We start from the raw sequence: 21,514 nt of genomic DNA on the forward strand, positions 1-21,514 counted from the left end.
TTTTGGCATTAAAATGCACCCTTTAAGGCATCTTCCTCCTTCCCTAAGTGCAAAACAATTAGAAAACCCCTTTGTAGAGCTTCAAAGTACTTATATGCAAACTAAATTGTTCACAGCGCTATAGGCCTACAGCACTGTACACAGTTTCAATAGTTGCGCAATGAAATAAATATCCAAACAATAATCTTCAGTGAAAACTGACCAAACAATATAAACGAATTTTTATCTATATAGGCCAAAGACTGAATCATGACTGAATCGTTTTAAACTTCAAAATGAGCAAACTGACAATAGCATGATTCAGTCATGATTCAGTCTTTGACCTATATGGATCAAAATTAGTTTACATTGTTTGGCCAGTTTTCACTGAGGATTATTGTTTGGATATTTATTTCATTACGCAACTATTGAAATTGTGTACAGTGCTGTATAGCGCTGTGAACAATTTACTTTGGGTAAATGGATACTTTGAATGATTGAAATTGTGTAGCCTACAATATTGTATAGCGCTGTGAACAATATGCTTCGGATAATACTATCTAAAATTGGTGTGTTTTAATCCACTCGGATACTCTCGTGACGCTTAGCCCTCACTTAAAGATAAGTCTTTTGCTGTTTATTTTATTTCTGGTCATAATCATTGCTTTAAACCAGTTTTCAACCCATGCTCCTCCTTTACCTTAGTTCCAATTTTTACCCTAGATTCCAATTTTTGAAATCCCAATTTCTTCTAAATCTTTTCTTATGCATTCACCCCAATTCTGTAAGGCTATGACAAAGGTAGGGTGCGATTGCATTAGTATAGAAATTTTGGGAGTCTACTAAGACAACAATTATCCTCTCTGGCCAATAAGAATCGTCATAGCTAGTTAAGATCCACGTGGTAAGCCAGTCTATATTGTATTAAATAAAAAAAAAAAGTTTTTCTTAACTGCAAGTAGGGAGCAACATTTAAACTTAAAACGAACAGAAATTATTCCGTATATAAAAGGGGTTGGCCCCTTCTCAACGCCTCCCTCTTTACGCTAAAGTTTGACTCTTTGTCACAACTCTACGTTTTAAAACAATGAAAAAATTTTGGCGTAAAGAGTGAGGCGTTGAGGAGGGGACAACCCCTTTCGTATACGGGACAATTTCTGTTCGTTTTAAATTTTGATGTCGCTCCTTACTTGCAGTTAGGAAAACTTGTTTTTGTTTTTATTTAATTTCTGAACGTTTTTGAATTAATGGATGTTTTGATTTTGGCTCACCGCACCTGAATAAAAAAAACAAAATTTGCACATTGATTTTTTTTTCACTGAATGGCTTTTTCATAATTTTTATCGGACATTCTTGATAAAAAAAAGAGTGGGGGAGGAGGCCTAGTTCCCTCAAATTTTTGACTACTTAAAAATGCAACTAGATTTTTTATTTTTTTTACGAACGTTTTTGTTAGTAATAAACATACGTACCTTACGAATTAACTTACGTAACAAACTTCTATATTTATGTGTTTTTAATATGTATATGAGGGGGTTCGTTATAATTGAAAAAACTAAAACACTTTAGCGTAAAGAGCAAGGTATTATTGAGGAGACGAACCCCCTTATATACGTATATTTTATGTTGGTTTTAAGTTTTAATGCTGCTGATTACTTCCAGTTGAATTTTTTTTAATGTTTATTTTCTCAATATTTTTTTATGTAGTGCAAGAAAATCCTGCGCCCCCTTCATGGGAATTCTCTTCCCCCATGATAAATTCCTCCATGGAAAGATCCTCCCACGTAAACCCCTCCTTACCCACCCGCACCCACAAGGGGAAACGTCTGTACACTTCATAAGAACCATTACTATATGTAAACAATGGTCAACGTTTGTAACTTGCAGCCCTTTCCCCGGGGACTCTGGGGGATTAAGTCGTCCCAAAGACATAGTTATTAGGTCCTCGACAAATTCGAACAGGATAGCTATCTCAAAGTTCTGATCCGATGACTTTTGGAAAAAATGTGCGTGGGAGGGGGCCTAGGTGCCCTCCAATTTTTTTGATCACTTAAAAATGGCGCTAGAACTTTTAATTTCCGTTAGAATGAGCCCTCTTGCGACATACTAGGACCACTGAGTCGATACGACAACCCCTGGAAAAAAAAACACTAATAAACACGCATCTGTGATCTTTCTTCTGGCAAAAAATACAAAATTCCACATTTTTGTAGATAAGAGCTTGACACTTTTACAGTAGGGTTCTCTGATACACTGAATCTGATGGTGTGATTTTCGTTTAAGATTCTATGACTTTTAGGGAGTGTTTCCCCCTATTTTCTTAAATAATGCAAGTTTTCTCAGGCTTGTAACCTTTGTTGGGTAAGACTAAACTTAATGAAACTGATATATTTTAAATCAGCATGTAAATGCTATTCTTTTGATATACTTTTTGTATGAATTGAAAAAAAAAACTATTTTTTTTTAACTGAAAGTAAGGAGCGACATTAAAACTTAAAACGAACAGAAATTACTCCGTATATGAAATGGGTTTTTCCCTCCGCAATCCCTCGCTCTTTACGCTAAAGTTATTAATTGTTTTAAAAAGTAGAATTGTGACAAAGAGTCAAACTTTAGCGTAAAACTAGTTTTTTTTAATTTCTGAACGTTTTTGAATTAATACATGTTTGGTTTTGGCTCTCCGTACATAAATTATTAAAATAAAATTTGCATATTAATAATTTTTTTCGCTAAATGGCTTTCTCTTAGTTTTGATCAGACGATTTGAGAAATTAGGGGTGGGGAAGGAGGCCTAGTTGCCCTCCAATTTTTCAGTTACTTAAAAAGGCAACTAGAACTTTTGATTTTTAACGAACGTTTTTATTAGTAAAAAAATACGTAACTTAAGAATTAACTTACGTAACGAACTTTTATATTCTTATGTTTTTAATTATATATGTGAGGGAGTTTGTCCCCTCGTTATTACCTTGCTCTTCACACTAAATCCTAAGTTTTGTCCCAATTCTTTAAGAATGACCCCTGAATCAGAAAGGGCGTAGAGTAAATAGTTGAAATTGCTAAAAATACTTGAGCATAAAGAGCGAAGTGTTTATATCTCCTCCTGAATACCTCGTTCTTTATGCGAAAGTATGTTTAGGACCCCTCACAGCATTGGCAACAATGGTCCCTTAGAGCCTAATTTGAGTTGTAGACGGCTTAAATATAAATAATATGAAAAAAACTTCGTTTTCTTAAAGAGTTAAAGAGGCTGCGTCCCAAAGTCGAACCTTAAAACGTACAGGAATTAGAAGAGGCAGTTGGGGGGCTGCCGCACCCCAAACCCCCAGCTTTTAAAGACTCTTTTGTACAGGTTTTTTTTTGGGGGGGGGGGACTTCATTGTTACTAATTACTAGTTTCGGCGCAATGGTTCTCCTGTCCTCTTGTGTTTAACATTTTTCGAAGTTATTCCATTATTCATTCATTTCAATTTTTTGTTAATTAAAAGAGGGCCTTTCCGAAGCCAAGAGCTGGGGGTTAGCAAAAAAACAAAAAACCTGTACAAAAGAGTCTTTAAAAGCTGGGGGTTTGGGGGGCGGCAGCCCCCCAAATGCCTCTTCTAATTCCTGTACGTTTTAAGGTTCGACTTTGGGACGCAGCCTCTTTAACTCTTTAAGAAAACGAAGTTTTTTTCATATTATTTCTGTACGTTTTTCTACAATCCATGGTGGATGTAATTTAATAATTCCTGTACTCCTCGTACAGGAATTAGGAGAGGAACTTGGGTGGCTGCCGCCCCCCCCGCTTTTAAATCATTGTATAAAATAGAAAAAAAATAGATAGAATGACCGAAATGTTTCTTTTGCTCATAAGAAGCTATTATTCTGTTATCTCTCAAATGATAAGCTGTCCAGGTGTTATCAAAAATTTTTCTGGAATGGAGCTGGATTTTTATGATGCTTGCAGTCATTCTCGTCGTGCCGAGCTGATTATTTTGATGTACTTGAATGTTGATATTCGTAACTTTTAAGAATTTCAAAAATTAACATGGGACTATTAGACTATTAGGACTATAAGAAGACTATTAGGAGAGGCAAACCCCCCGCTTTTAAAGACTCTTTTGTACAGGTTTAATTTTTTTTCATATTAATTTTGTACGTTTTTCTACAATCCATGGTGGATGTAATTTAATAGTTCCTGTACTCCTCGTACAGGAATTAGGAGAGGAACCCACCCCCGCTTTTAAATTATTGTATAAAATAGAAAAAAAAATAGATAGAATGACCGAAATGTTTCTTTTGCTCATAAGAAGCTAATATTCTGTTATCTCTCAAATGATAAGCTGTCCAGGTGTTATCAAAATTTTTTTGATGTTGTGAAAAAAAATCGCCCGTAAGGGACTTGAACCCTTGACCAGAGGATTAAAAGTCTCACGCTCTACCAACTGAGCTAATAACTTGCATGTGTGTAAATATAACTTCTCAATAGCTTTTAAAAATTTCAAATTAACATGGGCTCTTATGGAGAGAAATCCGTTAATTTAAATAGCTAATGGGTGATTTCTGGAAAACAGGGAAGGAGTTATCGGATCAAGCTGAAATTTCGCGGATAAGCTCCTGGGCCGTAGGGGACCTTAACTTGTGAATTTCAGCCCGATCGGACAACGTTAAAAGGGGTGGGGGGGTTTTAGGGTCGAAACTTTTGGGGGGTTAAGATTTTCCTACGAAACTTTCATGGGCACTTACTCGGAGAATTCCGCATCGAATGAGTCTTCGTACACCAGATCCGATGTCGGATGTGACCTGTAGGCGTGGCGAAAAAAAAGTAAATGAATTTTAAGTGGCTATGCGTGGTTTCTGGAAAACAGGGAAGGAGTTATCGGATCAAGCTGAAATTTCGCGGATAAGCTCCTGGGCCCTAGGGGACCTTAACTTGTGAATTTCAGCCCGATCGGACAACGTTAAAGGGGGGCTTGGGTTGACAGGTCGAAACTTTCGGCCAGATTTTCCCCATGAAGAAAAAGTTGGAGGGGGATGAAATTTTGCAGGTTTCTTAGTTGGAGCTCGGGCTACGAAATGCATCCCTCCCCATCCGTCTGCGACCACTGGAACCGAAGATCGCTTAACATTGTCGTGTGTCGCCTCTTTATAGAGGCACGAGTGTGCCTCCTTGATGAACTATCTCCCTGTCTTTTTTTTGAGTAGATGTTTTAAGTAGGATTTGTTTAATTTATAAATTTTTGTTTCATGATCCCCCTACTTCACAGGCCATAGAGCCTTTGCGGGGATTATTGATTTTATTTGGTTATTGTGAATGAAATTTGAATGAAATTGAAATGTATGTGCATATAGTAATTAACATCTTAAAATATACAATCAGAATCCTGCCAGATATGAATTAAATGTTAGATATATTTTCAGGTGTTATGAATCGATACAGCAAAAAGTAGTTTAAAGTTTTCATCTTTCGAAATTATACTGCTAACTTTAACTGAATTTTTTCTTGAGTACTTGCTGCATTGTTTTTTTGTGGGGGTACTCAGTACTCCAATTCAGATAAGTTTAGTTCGTCAATAATAAAATTAATGCAACTTCTACATAAAGTTTCCACTTAAACAAACCTAATATAAAACATATATCAATAACAAGTTGTATTTGACCGTACATACGATATGCTATGTTGGGTGATAGACTAATTGTCAATCATTTGTTTCTAGTGTAATTTTGCCTGCATCATAGACATTGAAAATGATACAACCACTTCTAAGGCAAATGTGACGTATCTATGCTTTTCGAATGTATTCATAAATATGACGTCAACGTCATGAATTTTTTTTTGAAAAATTGAAATTTTTAATAAATTTTCTCAAACTTCTGACCTATATAGATAATCTTTTTTTGCCAGAAAATCTCAGGATTACACATTTAACTGAAAAAATTTGGAGCCATTTTCTAGAAAAAATAAATAAATATATACAACAAATACATGCATAATTATTGCTCGCTTACAAAGATAGTATATATGTTTTTTTTTTTCATAAGCCTTACACATTAGGAGTGTGCAAAAAGCGGCTTCACCTGACAGTTCGTTGCATCCGTCTGCTCACGTCAGCGCTGTCTTCACCACTCGTCGCTCGCTCTGCTCTCTCTTGTTGGAAGCTTGAGTCTTGGCCAACAGACATTTGTCATCATGACACCCTGTTTCTGGTTCTTATGCTTTGTTTTGTCATTTTTCAAATTTTTATAGCACAATTTCGGTTCTCATGCTTCTGAAATTATTCTGGATTAATTTTCACGGTTATAGCTTGAGTGATTAAATAAGTATTTTACACATCCCTGAAGTAATGTTTGAGAATTGTAGAGATCGATTTTAGACATATTAGAGGGAATACATTTTCCTTTAGAAAGAAATTAATCATAGGTGCAGCTTTGGGAAGAAGTACCTTCACCCCTAGGAAGCAATTAGTAATTTCAGAATAAAATAACAAATCAAGAAAGACTACCGTTTAAATCTCGGTAGTACTTTTTACCCCCCCCCCCCTGAAAAAAAGTTGTGGTAGCACTGTTGGAAGTTATGGCAGTTTTTCAAACCTATGCATTTATTCCCTATCAATTAATATTACCACGAATAGTTCAGGTATGTCAATGTCATAATAACGTTAATGACTCTTGTTAGCGTTTCTAATGGTTAATGAAATATTTTCTCATTGGGCATATATCGTCCCTCCAAGCTTTCGTTAACAAATTAGCACCTGAGAAAGCTTAGAAGTGTTCCAAGAGAGTGCGCAGAGGTACATAATTGACCTCTCTTCAAAGAGAATTTCTAGTCAAATGTCTTGTCTCCGAATTTAGTTTACCACTTGTTGTGATTTAAGTAGTACGAACATGACCACCAAAAGTGAGAATGACGGAAAACGTAGCTCGATTAAATCTACGTTTGGCTTGAAACCAAATGACAGAAGATCATCAAGACTCCTCCCAAAGTTCATGCAAAAAGCATTTATTGACCAAGCTTTCGGACAGCTGTATAACACATATACGAATAAACATAAACAGAATAATGTTTTTTACTTCATATGGGCCAATATATTGATCTCCATCCATACAATTGTTTGCTGTGTTTATAATAACAGTATCATGGTAGCTATTCCGTATAGCTGTGCTTTCGGTGCCCTTGTTATTCTGCTCCTTCTCTGCTACAGCAGGAAGCTGAAAGACGATCATTGGAATTACATTGCTTCAGCAGCTTGGGTTTTATCATACATAGAAGCAATTGGGTGGTTGTTTCTATCTGCTCTTATTTCGCATTTTCGAAGTGTTATATGGTTAAATCTTACAACATTTCTAACATTTATATGCCTTCCATTTCGGCTGAGAACATGTGTCTTTCTTCAGTTGATATCACTTTGTATTTTTATAGTTGTTGGATTCCTAGTCAGTGGCGACAACTTAATACTAGAGGTACGATTATTGCACATTTATTTATTTGGATCTGATTTATATTAGTAGTTATCTAAAAATATGTCCCAAATACTTAAGTATTTATCCCAAATACTTCTGGGACCGCACTTGACAAGCATGGTAAAACAAAATAACGAAGGAAAATGGTAAAAAAAAAAACAAAAACAAACAAGCTAAACCACAGCCAGTGAAAAGAGAAAAAAAATGTAAATATTTCAGTTGCGACCTACGCTCTGTCTTCCTCAGTCAGTATAATCCTCCGTCATATATTCCTCGGCCAGGCGATAAGATGGTAAAACGGAGATGAGAAGCAATAAAGGTCAGTCTTTATATAGAGATTAATTTCATTAAAAGCCCGCGTATTCCAGCGTGTGCCGTACGCCAAAAAATTAGAGAGGGAGCAGTGTTGAAAGTTAGGGTCATTTGATGCCCCTGGCACAGTGCTTTCGCATTTCCCGAATTTATTGGCTGCATCCCAAATTTCGGCGGAAGGAAGATGGATTCTCCAAACTTTCCTTGAAATTTAAACTTTAACGAAAGTTTGCAATTTATATTTCGTCTCGGGAGACTTCACAGCTTTCAATTTTCTTTCATTGAAAAACTAGCAGAAACCATGAAAAATTCGAGAACAGGAGCACTGATCCAGGGCCACATTTTTACACCCTAATAAGATGACTTAACAATTTCTTAGACCATACTGATTTTCCTTTTATATAATTCTAGACTGAGAAAAAACGAGCTTAATTTAGATAAAAACAGTGAAAAAAACAAAACAAAAACAACAAACTTCAAATAATAAAAATCCAAATATTTAGATTCTACATTCGCGAATCTTTTTAAATGGCGATAAAAGCGGAAGTTAAATTGCACTGAAACACCACTTTTAAAAAAAAAAGACAAAACAAATACAAAAAAAAAACAAATAAATAAAACTCGCATCTTAATACCTTCCAAAACAATGCAATCACTGTAAATAGCCTGAATAAGCATACAGAAATGACAAAACATGATCTCTGTTACACCAATAATTGTTTCTCCCATAATTTCAATTTGGCAAACAACTTTTTGCTTTTTTCCCCCGTTTATTAGGACTCCTGGACGTGGAATCAAAATGATCAAATCTTTATTATTTGAACACCTTCACAAGGGTTGTGAAAAAATCACTGCAATTGCTTCTCACAACTGCCTGCAGCACTTTCAAATATATCAATAGCATAATCTACCTGACATTCAAAGGTTCAGTCTAATCTTTCTAGCCCCCCCCCCCACCCATACAATTTGATGGTTTCAAATACCATTAAAACAGCTTTTTGGTCTTCCCCGATGTGAATACGCAAGATCGTTTTCCGAATAATATTGTCACACTGAAAATCAAAGGGCATATTTGACATTTTTAGAATCTTAACTGATAAAAACAAACCAGATTTTTTTGGGGGGATGGAGGGAGGGTTAACAATAAAAATATGAGATATATTCAAATCTATGACAATTACAATGTGTAGTTTCAGATTGTTTGTGAGAGAGGTTTTTTTTCTTTAATGGTTTCAGCAGTAGCTGAGACCTAGACGGCTCATATTAGACGAAAATTTAAAGCCCGTTTAATAAAAAACAATCAAGTGAGAAGAATTTCTCATTAAAAATATGATTTGAGAATAAGTTACTTTACTCATTCACACTAGAGAATTATAATTCACCATTGGTACTAAGAATCAGCAAAGCCACCTAATGACTTTAGTCATTTTATTGAAATAGTCTTTTTATTATGGATGGAGTTAATCGTGGTGATGTTTGGGTGACGAAATCGATCCCGCCACTTTTGTGTATAAGCCAGTGTCCAAACACTGAGCCTTTAAAACTTACTGTTGACAAAGTAAATAAGGATTTTATGGATTCAGTTTTGGCGCATATCCCTCATAGAGTTGATATTCATAGGGGTGGATTTGGAAGTTCTATGGAAAAGTGATTTTTTTTTTCTTTTTTCAGTTATTTTCTGTATTTGATTTGTTTGAAGGTTGGGTTGGACGCGCGAAGGGATAATTTGAATGAAATGAAGGGTAGTAACAAAATTACGAGTGAAGAAAGTTTTTTGTGTGCTTTTTTCTTTTTTTTTCATTTAGTTGTAGTTTCGAGACAGTGTTTGCTTGATTGTTGCATTTTGGTACTTACAGTGTCTATGGATCCCCTTGTTGTTTTTTCTTTTGTATTTTATGTTAAATTACCTGTGATTCTTAGTGCTTTTATTTTTCAGTGGGAGAGGCATGGGGGGGGGGGTACTCCTTGGCGTGAGGTCAATGCACGATAATGGTTAATCAAGCTCATGGGATCACTGCATCTAGACTGGAAGAATTTGAAAAAAAATCAGCCCCCTTTAGTAATGTACTCCAAACGCCCCTAGCCCTTGATAACAATGAAATTTTAAACTCTATTTTAATCCCCCCAAATAAATATTTGCTTTCTTGTGAAATAGCTCATAAAAACAAAAATATGAGGAGAATATCTTTTTGGAACTGTTGTGATTGGAGGAGTGGGCAAGGTGCAACGGAAAATTTTTATTTAAATCGGGTACGGATATTCTTGGGGTTTGTGAAACATTTTAGATGAAAACTCGGCAAATAAAATTAATATCCGCGATTTCCAATTTTTTCACGTAAGCAGAAATAAAAAAGCAAGGTGGTTTAGCAGTAATAGCTAAAAAGTATATTCCGGCGCAACTGAGAGAAGAATTTCTATATCCGAATACTGAGATGGTTTTTGAAAGCTGTATTGTTGAATGTTTTTTACCAAATAATGAAAAAAATTTAATTACTGTAATTCATCGTCCTCTCTCATCTAGCATAGCAGACTTTATTGACAAATTTGAAAATATGTTAAGCGTGATTTCAAATTTTCGAATGCCATTTTTTTTTATCCTTGGGGACTTCAATGTTGACTTAATGGGATGCCTTCCATTAAGCCTGCAAAGGATTGACCGACATGTCCTTTAGTTTCTAGAATGTAAGCTTTCACATGGTATGAAACCAGTATGTTTTATTCTGACACGAATTACAAATTCTTCTTTTTCTCTGATTGATAAAATTTTTGTACCTTATCCTTGTGAGGCTACATTCGTGGTTATGGAAGATACGTCTGTTCATTGTATTTTAGTGTCTGGCTTCAGAGCGCAAAAGATAGCCAATTAAAAAAAACCTATGAAAAGGAGAAATTTCTCAAAAGTAAATATGAATAAACTGAAATCTAATCTTAGCGATACAGATTGGAGTGAAGTTACTAACGAGAATGATCCAAATACATCCTTGGATGTATTTTACCGAATTTTGAATGAAAAACTGAATCTTCATTGCCCATTTAGAGCTACATACCGGAAAAGAAACTCGCCCAAAAAACCTTGGATAAGTTTATCGCTTTTAAATTCTATCAAGGAAAAAGATCGACTCTATAAGATAAAAATGAAATACCCTTCAGCTCATAACGTACAGCGATTCAAAAATTATAAAAATTTGCTGGTTAAAATTCTTAGAACAAGTGAACAAATTTATTATGAAAATTCAATAAAAAAATCGGATTCACCTCAGACTACATGGACATTAATCAAGAAAAAATTGGAAACAATATAAGACATCACACCCTGATCATAAATGAAAATGGTGTTGAATTGAAGGGAAGGATGTTGTTGCATATTGTTTTTGTAATTACTTTTCCCATTTTAGTACTACTGCTGATCTGGAATCCCCTGAATCTTTATTTGGTTCATATAAAGATTATTTACAGTCATCCGAAAATTCTAGTATGTTCCTGGCCCCTGTTACTTTCGGTGAATTCCAGAAAGTAATTACGAATTTAAAACGTGGTATTTCCCTAGGTCTAGATGGGCTCTCCACAAAGATTCTGAAAGAACTTGCTTGTGCAATCCATGTTCCATTGCTTCATATTTTAAACGCATCTATATCATCAGAGATCTTTCCAGAAGTATGGAAATCTGTACGAGTTATTCCAATTCATAAGAACGGTGATAAGACAGATGTAGGCAACTATCGCCCAAGAGCTATTCCTTCTCCAATATCTAAGGTTCTAGAAAAAATTATTCAAAAAAGAATTGTATCGTATTTTTATAAAAGGAGTTTATTTACTAAAATTCAGTTTGGATTCTGGTCTGGTTATTCCACTGAACAAGCTATTGCTGCGCTAATCATAGAGATTAATGATTCACTAAATGATGATAATCATGTGTCTGCTCTCTTCTATGATATAAAGAAGGCATTTGATACGCTAAACTATGAAATCTTGATGGAAAAAATTAATAACACAGGTATTAGAGGTAAAGGCCTAGATCTAATAAAATCTTACCTGCATGATCGAAAAATTCAGGTAGAAAAAATGGACATCTATCAAGCCATATCGTTATTAATGATATTGGAGTCCCCCAGGGTTGAGTATTGGGGCCATTGCTATTTCTGATCTATATAAATGACCTCCCAAGGTGTTTACCCAATAGCTTAGCAGTAATTTTTGCATATGATACGGCTGTGACAGTAAAAGCTAAAACCCCATCTTTGTTGGTTGAGAAAATGGTGACAGCAATGAAATCTTTGAATAAATGGTTCGCCTGTAACGGCGTAACTCCGAACTTTTCTAAAACTGAATTCATGATTTTTGGGTGGTCACAGCGGGCGATAAATAAAATTACCATAGATGAGTTAATTGTAAATCAAAGTAGGATAAAAAGAGTAAATTCATTTCGTTACCTTGGGATTATTCTCGATGAGCCTTTATCTTTCCGTAAGCATTCTGATTATTTGAGATTGAAACTTGCCCATCATTTAGGATGTCTTCATAGATTGAAACAGGTGTTTGCTTTTTCCATCCTTAAAATTTCATACCATTCTCTATTTGAATCATATCTTAATTATTGCCCCATAGTTTATCTCAACACATTTATGGTCCGTCTGCAACCTCTTCAGATAATTCAAAATAAGGCAATTAGAATTCTGGGTACTTTTGTTCATCGCCCTGCGAGACTTAAAAATCTGTCAGAAACCCAAACTTTATATATTTTTCTCAATATACTTAATCTCAAACAACTGAAGGACCTGGATACAGCAATGTGGTATTATGATATCCAATCCTCAACAAATTATTTCCGTGATTTGGGTATAATTGGGACTCCCACTTCTCCTGCCCACTGCATCCGCTCCAGGGAGTATCGCCTTCCACCACTCAAATCAGAAAGAGCTATATTCTCAATCAGATACCAGATTCCTCATATTGTAAATAAACTTAACTTAGTAGAAATGTCCCGAAGTTTCAGAGTCGATTTTGTTTGAAAAAACATATTTCAAAGATAGTCCTTTGCATGGATGTCGGTATCGATTAATAATAGATTTTAGTATGTATTTTGCTGTGGTGTTCTCACGCTGGGGTGGCCTCCTCTGTTATCTCCTACCTTGTATGTTTTTTTGTTTTAGTTTTTTTTTCTTTTTGGAATTATTAGTATGACGAGACGTTGTATTTTTTTTTCTATGCCTTTGTACTGACCCAACCTTACGAGCTCTGCTCTCTATTGGGGCATAATATTGTTTTTGTATATTTTTAATTTTAATTAATAAATACTGATTGATTGATATTGAAAACTATATTTATCTTGAACAATATGCTTTTGTTTTTTAAAGCGTCGACAAGAAGCAAATGTAAAGTCACTATAATAATCAAGATGACTGAAAAGAGCTAATGAAAATAAATTGAATATTTTATATGTGAGAGTTTTAATTTCTAGAAACTCGTTAATTAAAAATTGTATTTCACTGTAATTTCTATTTTTGTTTTTCAATGTTCAAACAGTCTTTATATTGAAAACTGTACATATTTTGAACATTATATTTTTGTTTTTTCAAAACATCAACGACAAATAAATATGAAATCACTATAATAATCATGGTGACTGGGAAAAACCAATGAAAACAAACTGAACATTTAATATATAATAATTTTATTTCTTGGAAATTCATCAATTCAAACTTTTATTTCACTGCAATTGCAATTTTTATTTTCCAATGTTGTAAATATAAAAGAAAATATTTGCAATATGTTTTGTTTTCAGTAAAATGCAAATGACGCAACAAGTTTTAGACTTTTTCCGGTAGGGAAAGGGGAAAGGGCAGTAGCCAAACTCCCTTTTGCAGTAATTCTTATCCGTTTTAAGTTTAACTTGAACATTGAATTTAATCCCCGGAGGCATAGCAATTAGACTTTGTGACTATTTTGAATAAAATTGCTTTTTGAGATTTCTATCACTGTAAAGAGGAGTGTCTGAAAGGACAGGAGTAGGGGGACAGTTGCCCTTCGTTCCTTTTTCAACTTCCCTATCCCTATCAGCATTATTTTTGAGTTCCAGTTTAATACGCTTATCCATTCCTTAGATATTGCTATTGTATGCTTTCGAGAGCTATTCTGCATATAACGTGTTTTGATTTTGTTCGATATATTTTTTTTTAATGTGAAATGATTTTGTTTAAATTGTTAAAATAGACCCTTAGTCTATTTGGAGACTCAGGATCAGACATGTCCTTTTTCCAATAATCAACCTTATACAAAAACAACGAACAATTTACATTATATACACCATTTACCTTGAGGGCTATTGGGGGTTCTGTCATCCTCTGGAAGCCTAGTTATTTGACTTTTTGGCTATTGTGAACAAGATGGCTATTCAAATTTTTTATCCGAGGTCTTTGGAAAGATTACAGCTCAGATGGGCATGGGAGGGAAACTAGTTGCCCTCCGACCCTTTTTCAACACCCCCCTCAACATGCCCTGAAAGCTTGAACTTAATACACTCAGCTGTTTTCGAAATATTGCTGATACGGCCTTTTGACAGCCTGTATTCACACAGTATACTATTAGTATTTATCTTTACTCAGTTAAATATGCCACTCAGCATTCCCCGAAGTTTCCCTTTAATATTCATATTTTTTTCGAACACACACAGAATCAAACATTCTTCTTTTTTCTAATGGTATGTCCTCCAACAAAAAAAGTGTAAACTATATAATTTACAATCCTTGCCATGTGGGTTTTTGGGGCATTGCATCCCGTAGATATGGATCCTAGACCTTTTGCCTATTTTGAGCTAGATCGGTTTTTCAAAGTTTTGATTGAGGGGAATCCAAAAAGGGTGAAGGGGGTCATTTAGCCCTTTAATCCTTTTTCAACATCCCTCTCAACATACCATGTAAGTATCAACTTAATACCCTCAACCGTTCGTTATATATTGCTGATTCCCCTTTTGACAACCACATGTATATGTTTTGATAGTGTTCGGCATTCCTCTTCAAAGTTATAGAGGGCTATGTCCTCCCCATAGGTATAGTTATTTGACCTTTAGACTCTTTTGAACAAGGTAGCCAGCTAAAAATTTTGATCAAATGTTTTGGATATAAGGCAGCTAAAGAGGACATGTTAGGGGGGCTGGGAGCCCTCCAACCATTTTAAAAATCTCCCGAAACATGTTCTGAAAGCTTCAAGTTAATACTCTTTGTCAGATGCGACGCTATAACGTTGCCCATAGTAGAGACCATACGGCTCCAAATTTTTTAGTATTCATTATTTTTTTTCCAGAGGCACTTCGTATTGAAGAGGACGTCGCATAAACATAAACGTCGCATAAACTGGGCTCATTCGATTGAAAATTGGAAGTCCTAGTGCCCTTTTTAACAGTCAAATATGATCGTAAGGCAACTAGCCCCCCACGTCCTTTTTCCCGAATTTTTTTTGAGATGGCTGTTTTGTTAAAAAAGGTCCAAATATAACAATACTCAGGTGTCGACACAACCCCCCACGGCCCGGGAGCAGGAGTTGTAAGTTATGCCCTGGGAGAGTATATGGTTCTTATGGAAAAGATGCTCGTATGAACTTCAAAGAGGGCTTAAATGTTTAGAAATTAAAAGTTCTAGTTCACTTTTTAATAGTCAAAAGAGAGCGGAGGGCAACTATCCCCCCCTCCTCCATGCCCTTTTTCATCAAACCCTTCCGATAAGAACTTTGAAATGACCATTAAAAAAAAATCCATTCAAAGGTCATACAACGAAAACTCCAGGATCTACACAACAGCCTTTGGCCCGGGAGCAGGCGTCCTAAATTATGCCCTGGGGGAATACATGGTTCTTATGCAAGGGGTGCTCGTATAAACTTCAAAGAGGTCTCATTTGATTGGAAATTCAAAGTTCCAGTTCAAATTTTAAGACTCAAAAGGGATCGGTGGGCATCTACCCACCCACCTCCATGAAACTTTTCCCCCAAATGCATCCGATAAAAATTTTGAGATAGGCATTTTGTTAAAAATAGTTCGAAGATCAAATATTAAAAATTCCGATGTTGACACAAACACAAGGCCCTGGGGTAGGCGTTTTAATTTATGTCCTGGGGGCATATATGGTACTTACGGAGGGAATGCTCGTACAAACTTCAGAGAGGGCTCATTTGATTTGAAATTGAAAGCTCTAGTTCATTTTATAAGAGTCAAAGGAAATTGTACGACAACTAACCCCCCACCCACAAAGCCCTTTTTCCCAAACAAAGCTGATTTAAATTTTGGGATAGCCATTTTTTTTAAAAATAGTTCAAAGGTCAGATATGGAATGCTCCGGTGTCGATAAAACCCCTCAGGGCCTGGGAACAGTTGTTGTAGGTTATGCCCTGGGGGTATATATGGTTGTTGAGGAATGGATGCTCGTATAAACTTTTGAGAGGGTTCAATTGAAAGTTCTAGATCACTTTTAAAGAGTAAAAAGAGCTGAGAGCAAATAGCCCCCTCTCTAGCTCTTTATTCTCCAAACCCGTCAGGTGCAATTTTGAGACAGCCATTTTTTAAGCAGTTCAAACATCAGATAACAAAATTTACAGGGTCTACACAGAGTTCCAGATCCCCGGGGGCAAGTGTTTTAAGTCATACCTCGAAGGCGTATAAGGTTTTTATGTAAGGGGTGGTCGTATAAACATCAAAGGTGTCTCACTTGATTAGAAACTCAAAGTTCTAGTTCACTTTTTAAGAGTCAAAAGAGATCCGAGGGCAATTAGTTTCCACTAGCCATTTTTCCCAAAACCCATCCATGACAAATTTTGAGTTAACCATTTTTTTAATTAGTCCAAATATCAGATTCCAATGCCTCCGAAATCAACACGCCCCGTCAGAGCCCAGGGGGAAAGTGTTTTAAGATATGCCCCGGAGGTGTATAAGGTTCTTATGTAATGGGTTTTCGTATAAAATTCGAAGGTGGCTCGTTTGATTGGAAATTGAAAGTTCTAGTTACCTTTTTATAAGTCAAAAATTAACGGAGGTTATCTCCCCCTGGCACAAAAACCCTCTTTTCCCCAAATGTATCAAATGAAAGTTTTGAGATAGACAATTCGTTTGAAATAATCCAACGATAGGATAACAAAAACTTTGTTGTAAACAAATCCCCCCCCCCAGAGCCTGGGGAAGGGTTGTAACTTATGCCATAGGGGAATATAAGATTCGTAGGGGAAAGGTGGTCATATAAACTTCGGAGGGGACTTATATGATTGGAAATTGAAAGTTCTAATTCATCTTTTAAGAGTCAAAAGTGATCCAACGGCGACTCACCCCCTCCCTCTCATCCTCCTTTTACTTAAATGTGTCCAATCAAATTTTTTTATAGCCATTTTTTCAAAACCGGACCAAACATAATATAACAAAACTCCAGAAATAAAACACCCCCCCCCCTGTCCAAGAATCCGGGGGCAAGTGTTGTAAAATGTGCCATGGGTTCATATAAGGTATTTATGCAATATGGTTGCATAAACTTCAAAGGGTGCTTATTTGATTGTAAATCAGAATTTCTAGCGCCCTTCCCAAGAGTCAAAACTGCTCAGAGGGCAAAGAGCCCCCCCCCCCAAGGCAATTTTCCCCAAAAGCATCCAATAAAAATTTTGAGACGACTATTTTGTAAAAATAGTAGAAATACAACCCTCAAGGGCCCGGGGCAGGCGTTGTAAGTTATTTCCTGGAGGCGTATATGGTTCTTATGAAAGGGATGACTGTAAAAACTTCCGAGAGGGCTTGTTTGATTTGAAATTTAAAGTTCTAGCTCACTTTTTCAGAGTCAAAAGAGATCCAAGGGCAAATAGCTCCCCCTCCAGTCCTTTTGTTCCCAAACCCTTCCAAAACAAATTTTGATACAGCCATTTGTTTGAATAGCTTGAACATCAGATAACAAACAACTCTGGGTCTACACAACCCCCCAGATCCTGGAAGCAAGTGTTTTAAGATATGCCCCGGAGGTGTATAAGGTTCTTATGTAAGGGATGTTTGTATAAACATTGAAAAAGGCTCATTAAAGTTCTAGCTCACTTTTTAAGAGTAAAAAGAGCTCTGAGCGCAACTAGTTATTCCTAGCCTATTTAACTTTTGTCCTATTTTTAATAATTGGTTAAAAATAGTTCCAAGGTAACATAAAGCAACTCTGGTGTTGACACAACCCCCTATCCTTGAGATAACATTGTAAGTTGTTCTCAGTGGTCTTATATGGTTCTTATGGAAGGGATGCTCGTATAAACTTTGGAGAGGGCTCATTTGCATGGAGATTGTAAACTTTAGTTCACTTTTAAGAATAAAAAGAGCTTCAAGGGCAACTAGCCCCCCCTCTCTAGCCCTTTTTTCCCAAACGCACCCAATACAAATTTTGATATAGCCATTTTTTAAAAATAGTTTAAAAATCAGATAAAAAGAATCTGGGGTCTCCACAGCCCCCCTAGATCCTAGAAGCAAATGTTTGAAGTTATGCTGCGGAGGTGTATAAGGACCTTATGTAAGGGGCGTTTGTATAAACATCGAAGGTGGCTCATTTGATTATAAATTGTAAGTGCTAGTTCAGTTTTTAAGAGTAAAAAGAGATCCGAGCGCAAATAGTTCCCCCTAGCCCTTTTCCCCCAAATCCATCTGATACAAATTTTTAGATAATCGATTTTTTAAATAGCTCATACATTAGACAAACAAAAGCTCCGGGGTTGACAAAACGCCCCAGAGCCAATGGGCAAGTGTTCTAAGTTATGGCCCGGAGAGGTATAAGGTTTTCATGTAAGGGTTGGTCGTATAAAGTTCGAAGGTGGCTCATTTGAATGGAAATTGTAAGTTCTAGTTACCTTTCTATGATTCAAAAGTTACGGAGGGCATCTACCCCCCCCCCTGACACAAACACCTTCTTTTCCCTAAATGCATCAAATGCAAATTTTGAGATAGCCAGTTCGTTTGAAATAGTCCAGCGATAAGATAACAAAAACTTCGTTGCAAACATCCCCCCCAGAGACCGGGGAAGGGTTAAAACCTCTTCCATGGGGGTATATAATGTTCTTATGGAAGTGGTTGTCATATGAACTTTGGAGGGGATTCAAATGATTAGAAAGTGAAAGTTCTAATTCAAATTTTAAGAGTCAAAAGTGATAGGATAGCGTCTAACAAATACCCTCCCACCCCTCTCGATGCATCCAATCAAATTTTTTATATAGCCATGTTGTTTCAAATAAACCAAAGATAATATACTAAAAACTAAAGGGATAAAACAGCCCTCCCCGCAAGCACCCAGGGTAAAGTATTGTAAATGTGCCCTGGGGCATACAAGGAAAATAATGGTCATATAAACCAATTTAGATACATCAAAAGAATCAGATTTTTATGTTGATTCCAAATATATACGTTTCATCAAGTTCAGTTATACCAATCAGAAGTTACGAGCCTGAGAATATTTGCCTTATTTTTGGAAAAAGGGGAAAACACCCCATTGAAAGTCATAGAATCTTAATGAAAATCACACCGTGACATTTCTCATATCAGAGAACCCTAATGTAGAGGTTTTAAGCTCCTATCTCTGGAAATATGGAATTTTATAAGTTTTGCAAGAAGAAATATCACAGATGCGTGTTTATTTCTTGTCTTTTCCCAGAGGTGACCGTATTGATCCAATGGGCCCGGATTGTCGTGAGAGGGTCATTCTAACGGAAGTTGAAAGCTCTAGCGTTTTTTAAGTAATCAAAAATTGGGGCGCAACTAGGCCCCTTCCCACGCCACATTTTATCCCAAAATTGTCTGATAAAAATTTTGAGATAGCTGTTCTGTTCAGTATAGGAAAAAGGCCCAATAACTATGTCTTTGAATATAACATGACCCCACAGCCCCTAGGTAAAAGGTCTTTGAGTTATAAAATTTGCCCATTGTTTACGTATAGGATTTGTTATTGAAAAGTATGCATACATTTTTCGGGTGGGGAGGAAAGGAAAAGTTTTCTGCTGGGAGATTTTGTATGGGAAGAATTTCCAGTAATAGGGAAGTTTTCAATAAGTGAAATTTTCAGGGAAATATGATACAGGGGGATTTTGCCAGAATTCGTATACGAAATTTCTTTATATGTTTTGCTTTCTCTTTACCGACTCAATTTTACGCGTGGAGATGTTAATTGTAACTTTCCAGGGTGAAATTTCACCTGGATTGAGTCGTTCAGAGAATATTTTCGTGGGGAGAGAGATCTTTCCGTAGAGGTTTAGCTAGTTTTCCTGGCGTTATTTCAAAACAATCAGAAATTAAATTAGGAAGAAAAAGTTTTTTCGACTGAAAATAAGGAGTAACATTAAAACTTAAGACAAACAGAAATTATTAAGTAAATGAGGTGGTTGCCCCTCCCAAACACCTCGCTCTTTACACTAAAGTTTTTCGGCACTCTTGAAAAAGTTGTTTTTGTGTTCAAAGTGTTGTTTTTGTCGATTAAACCGAACTCAATTTTCTTTTTAAAGTTCGGGAGTAACAGTCCCTAAGAATATTCTAGCTTACCTGCAAGTAAAGCGCTTAAACCCAGCTTAAAGAAGATAAAATAAAAAAAACAATTTTTTTTTAACGGAAAGTAAGGAGCAACATTAAAACTTAGAACGAACAGAAATTACTCCGTATGAAAGGGGCTTTTCCTCCTCAATGCATTGCTGTTTACGCTAACGTTTGACTCTTTCTCTTAACTCTACTTTTTAAAACAGAAGAAACTTTAGCGTAAAGAGCGGGGCGTTGAGGAGGAAAGGCCCCTTTCATATACGGAGTAATTTCTGTTCGTTTTAAGTTTTAATGTTGCACCTTACTTTCATTTAAAAAAACTTGTTTTTTTAATTTAATTTCTGGTCGTTTTTGAATTAATGCATGTTTTGATCTTGGCTCTTCGCACATAAATAATTAAAACAAAATTTGCATATTAATTAATTGCAATTAATCGGAAGATGTTGAGAAAAAAAGAGTGAGAGAGGAGGCCTAGTTCCCCTCCAATTTTATGATTACTTAAAAATGCAACTAGAACTTTTAATTTTTTACAAACGTTTTCGTTGGTAAAAATTATACGTAACTTACGAATTAACTTATGTAACGAACTTCTATATTCGTATGTTTTTATTGCGTATATGAGGGGTTCAACCTTCGTCGATACCTCGCTCTTTACACTAAAGCTTAAATGTCCCAATTCCTTAAGAATGACCTCTGAATCACAAAGGCTGTAGAATAAATAGTTGAAATCACTAAAAATACTGTAGCGTAAAGAGTGAGGTATAACGAGGAGGTAAACCCCTCATATGCGTAATAATTTTTGTTCGTTTTAAGTTTTAATGCTGCGCCTTACTTTCAGCAGAAAAAACTTTTCATATTTATTTTTTCATTGTTTTTTTTCAAATAATGCTAGAAAATCCTGCGCCCCCTTCATGAAAATTCTCTTCCCCCATGAGAAGTTCCTCCAGGAACTTCCTAGGGGGGGGGGGGGGTGATAGCAAAACTTTTGTATGTAGTTTTTTGTACCTCTAAATTGCACATACATTTTGATTTCTACTCGTTTTAGGATTTAATTGTTCAATTGTCTCAGTACATTTTATTTTTTTCTTGATTTGATCATTAATTTTGATTTTTGTTCATTTGAGGTTTCAATTGGTCGCAAACATTAGTTTTTGGTCATTTTAATTTCGAATTATTATAGGACTTTATTTCTACTCGTCTTAAGTAATAAAATAGATTATTATGCTTTTTTGAAAGGCTTTTTTGTCGGAAAGTTTTTAAAAATTAATTTTTGTT

At 35.7% G+C, this 21,514-nt stretch overlaps 1 protein-coding gene across 3 annotated transcripts in view; it reads left to right on the forward strand.

Moving 5' to 3' along the window:
- The first annotated feature begins 510 nt into the window (after positions 1–510).
- Positions 511–21,514, forward strand: part of LOC136041252 (adenylate cyclase type 3-like) — a 248,448-nt gene continuing 227,444 nt past the window's right edge. The window contains exon 1 of one of the 3 annotated variants that reach the window (XM_065725862.1): positions 511–604. Coding sequence is in view for 2 of the 3 variants with exons in the window: in XM_065725859.1 (XP_065581931.1) it covers positions 6,841–7,416 (576 nt within the window). In the remaining variant the exon portion in view is untranslated. Of the gene's footprint in view, positions 605–6,716; positions 7,417–21,514 lie in introns of those variants that run through there. The other 2 variants (XM_065725859.1, XM_065725858.1) reach the window with 2 other exon arrangements.

Source organism: Artemia franciscana, unplaced genomic scaffold (assembly GCF_032884065.1).
Source record: "Artemia franciscana unplaced genomic scaffold, ASM3288406v1 PGA_scaffold_1180, whole genome shotgun sequence".
Taxonomy (NCBI): domain Eukaryota; kingdom Metazoa; phylum Arthropoda; class Branchiopoda; order Anostraca; family Artemiidae; genus Artemia; species Artemia franciscana.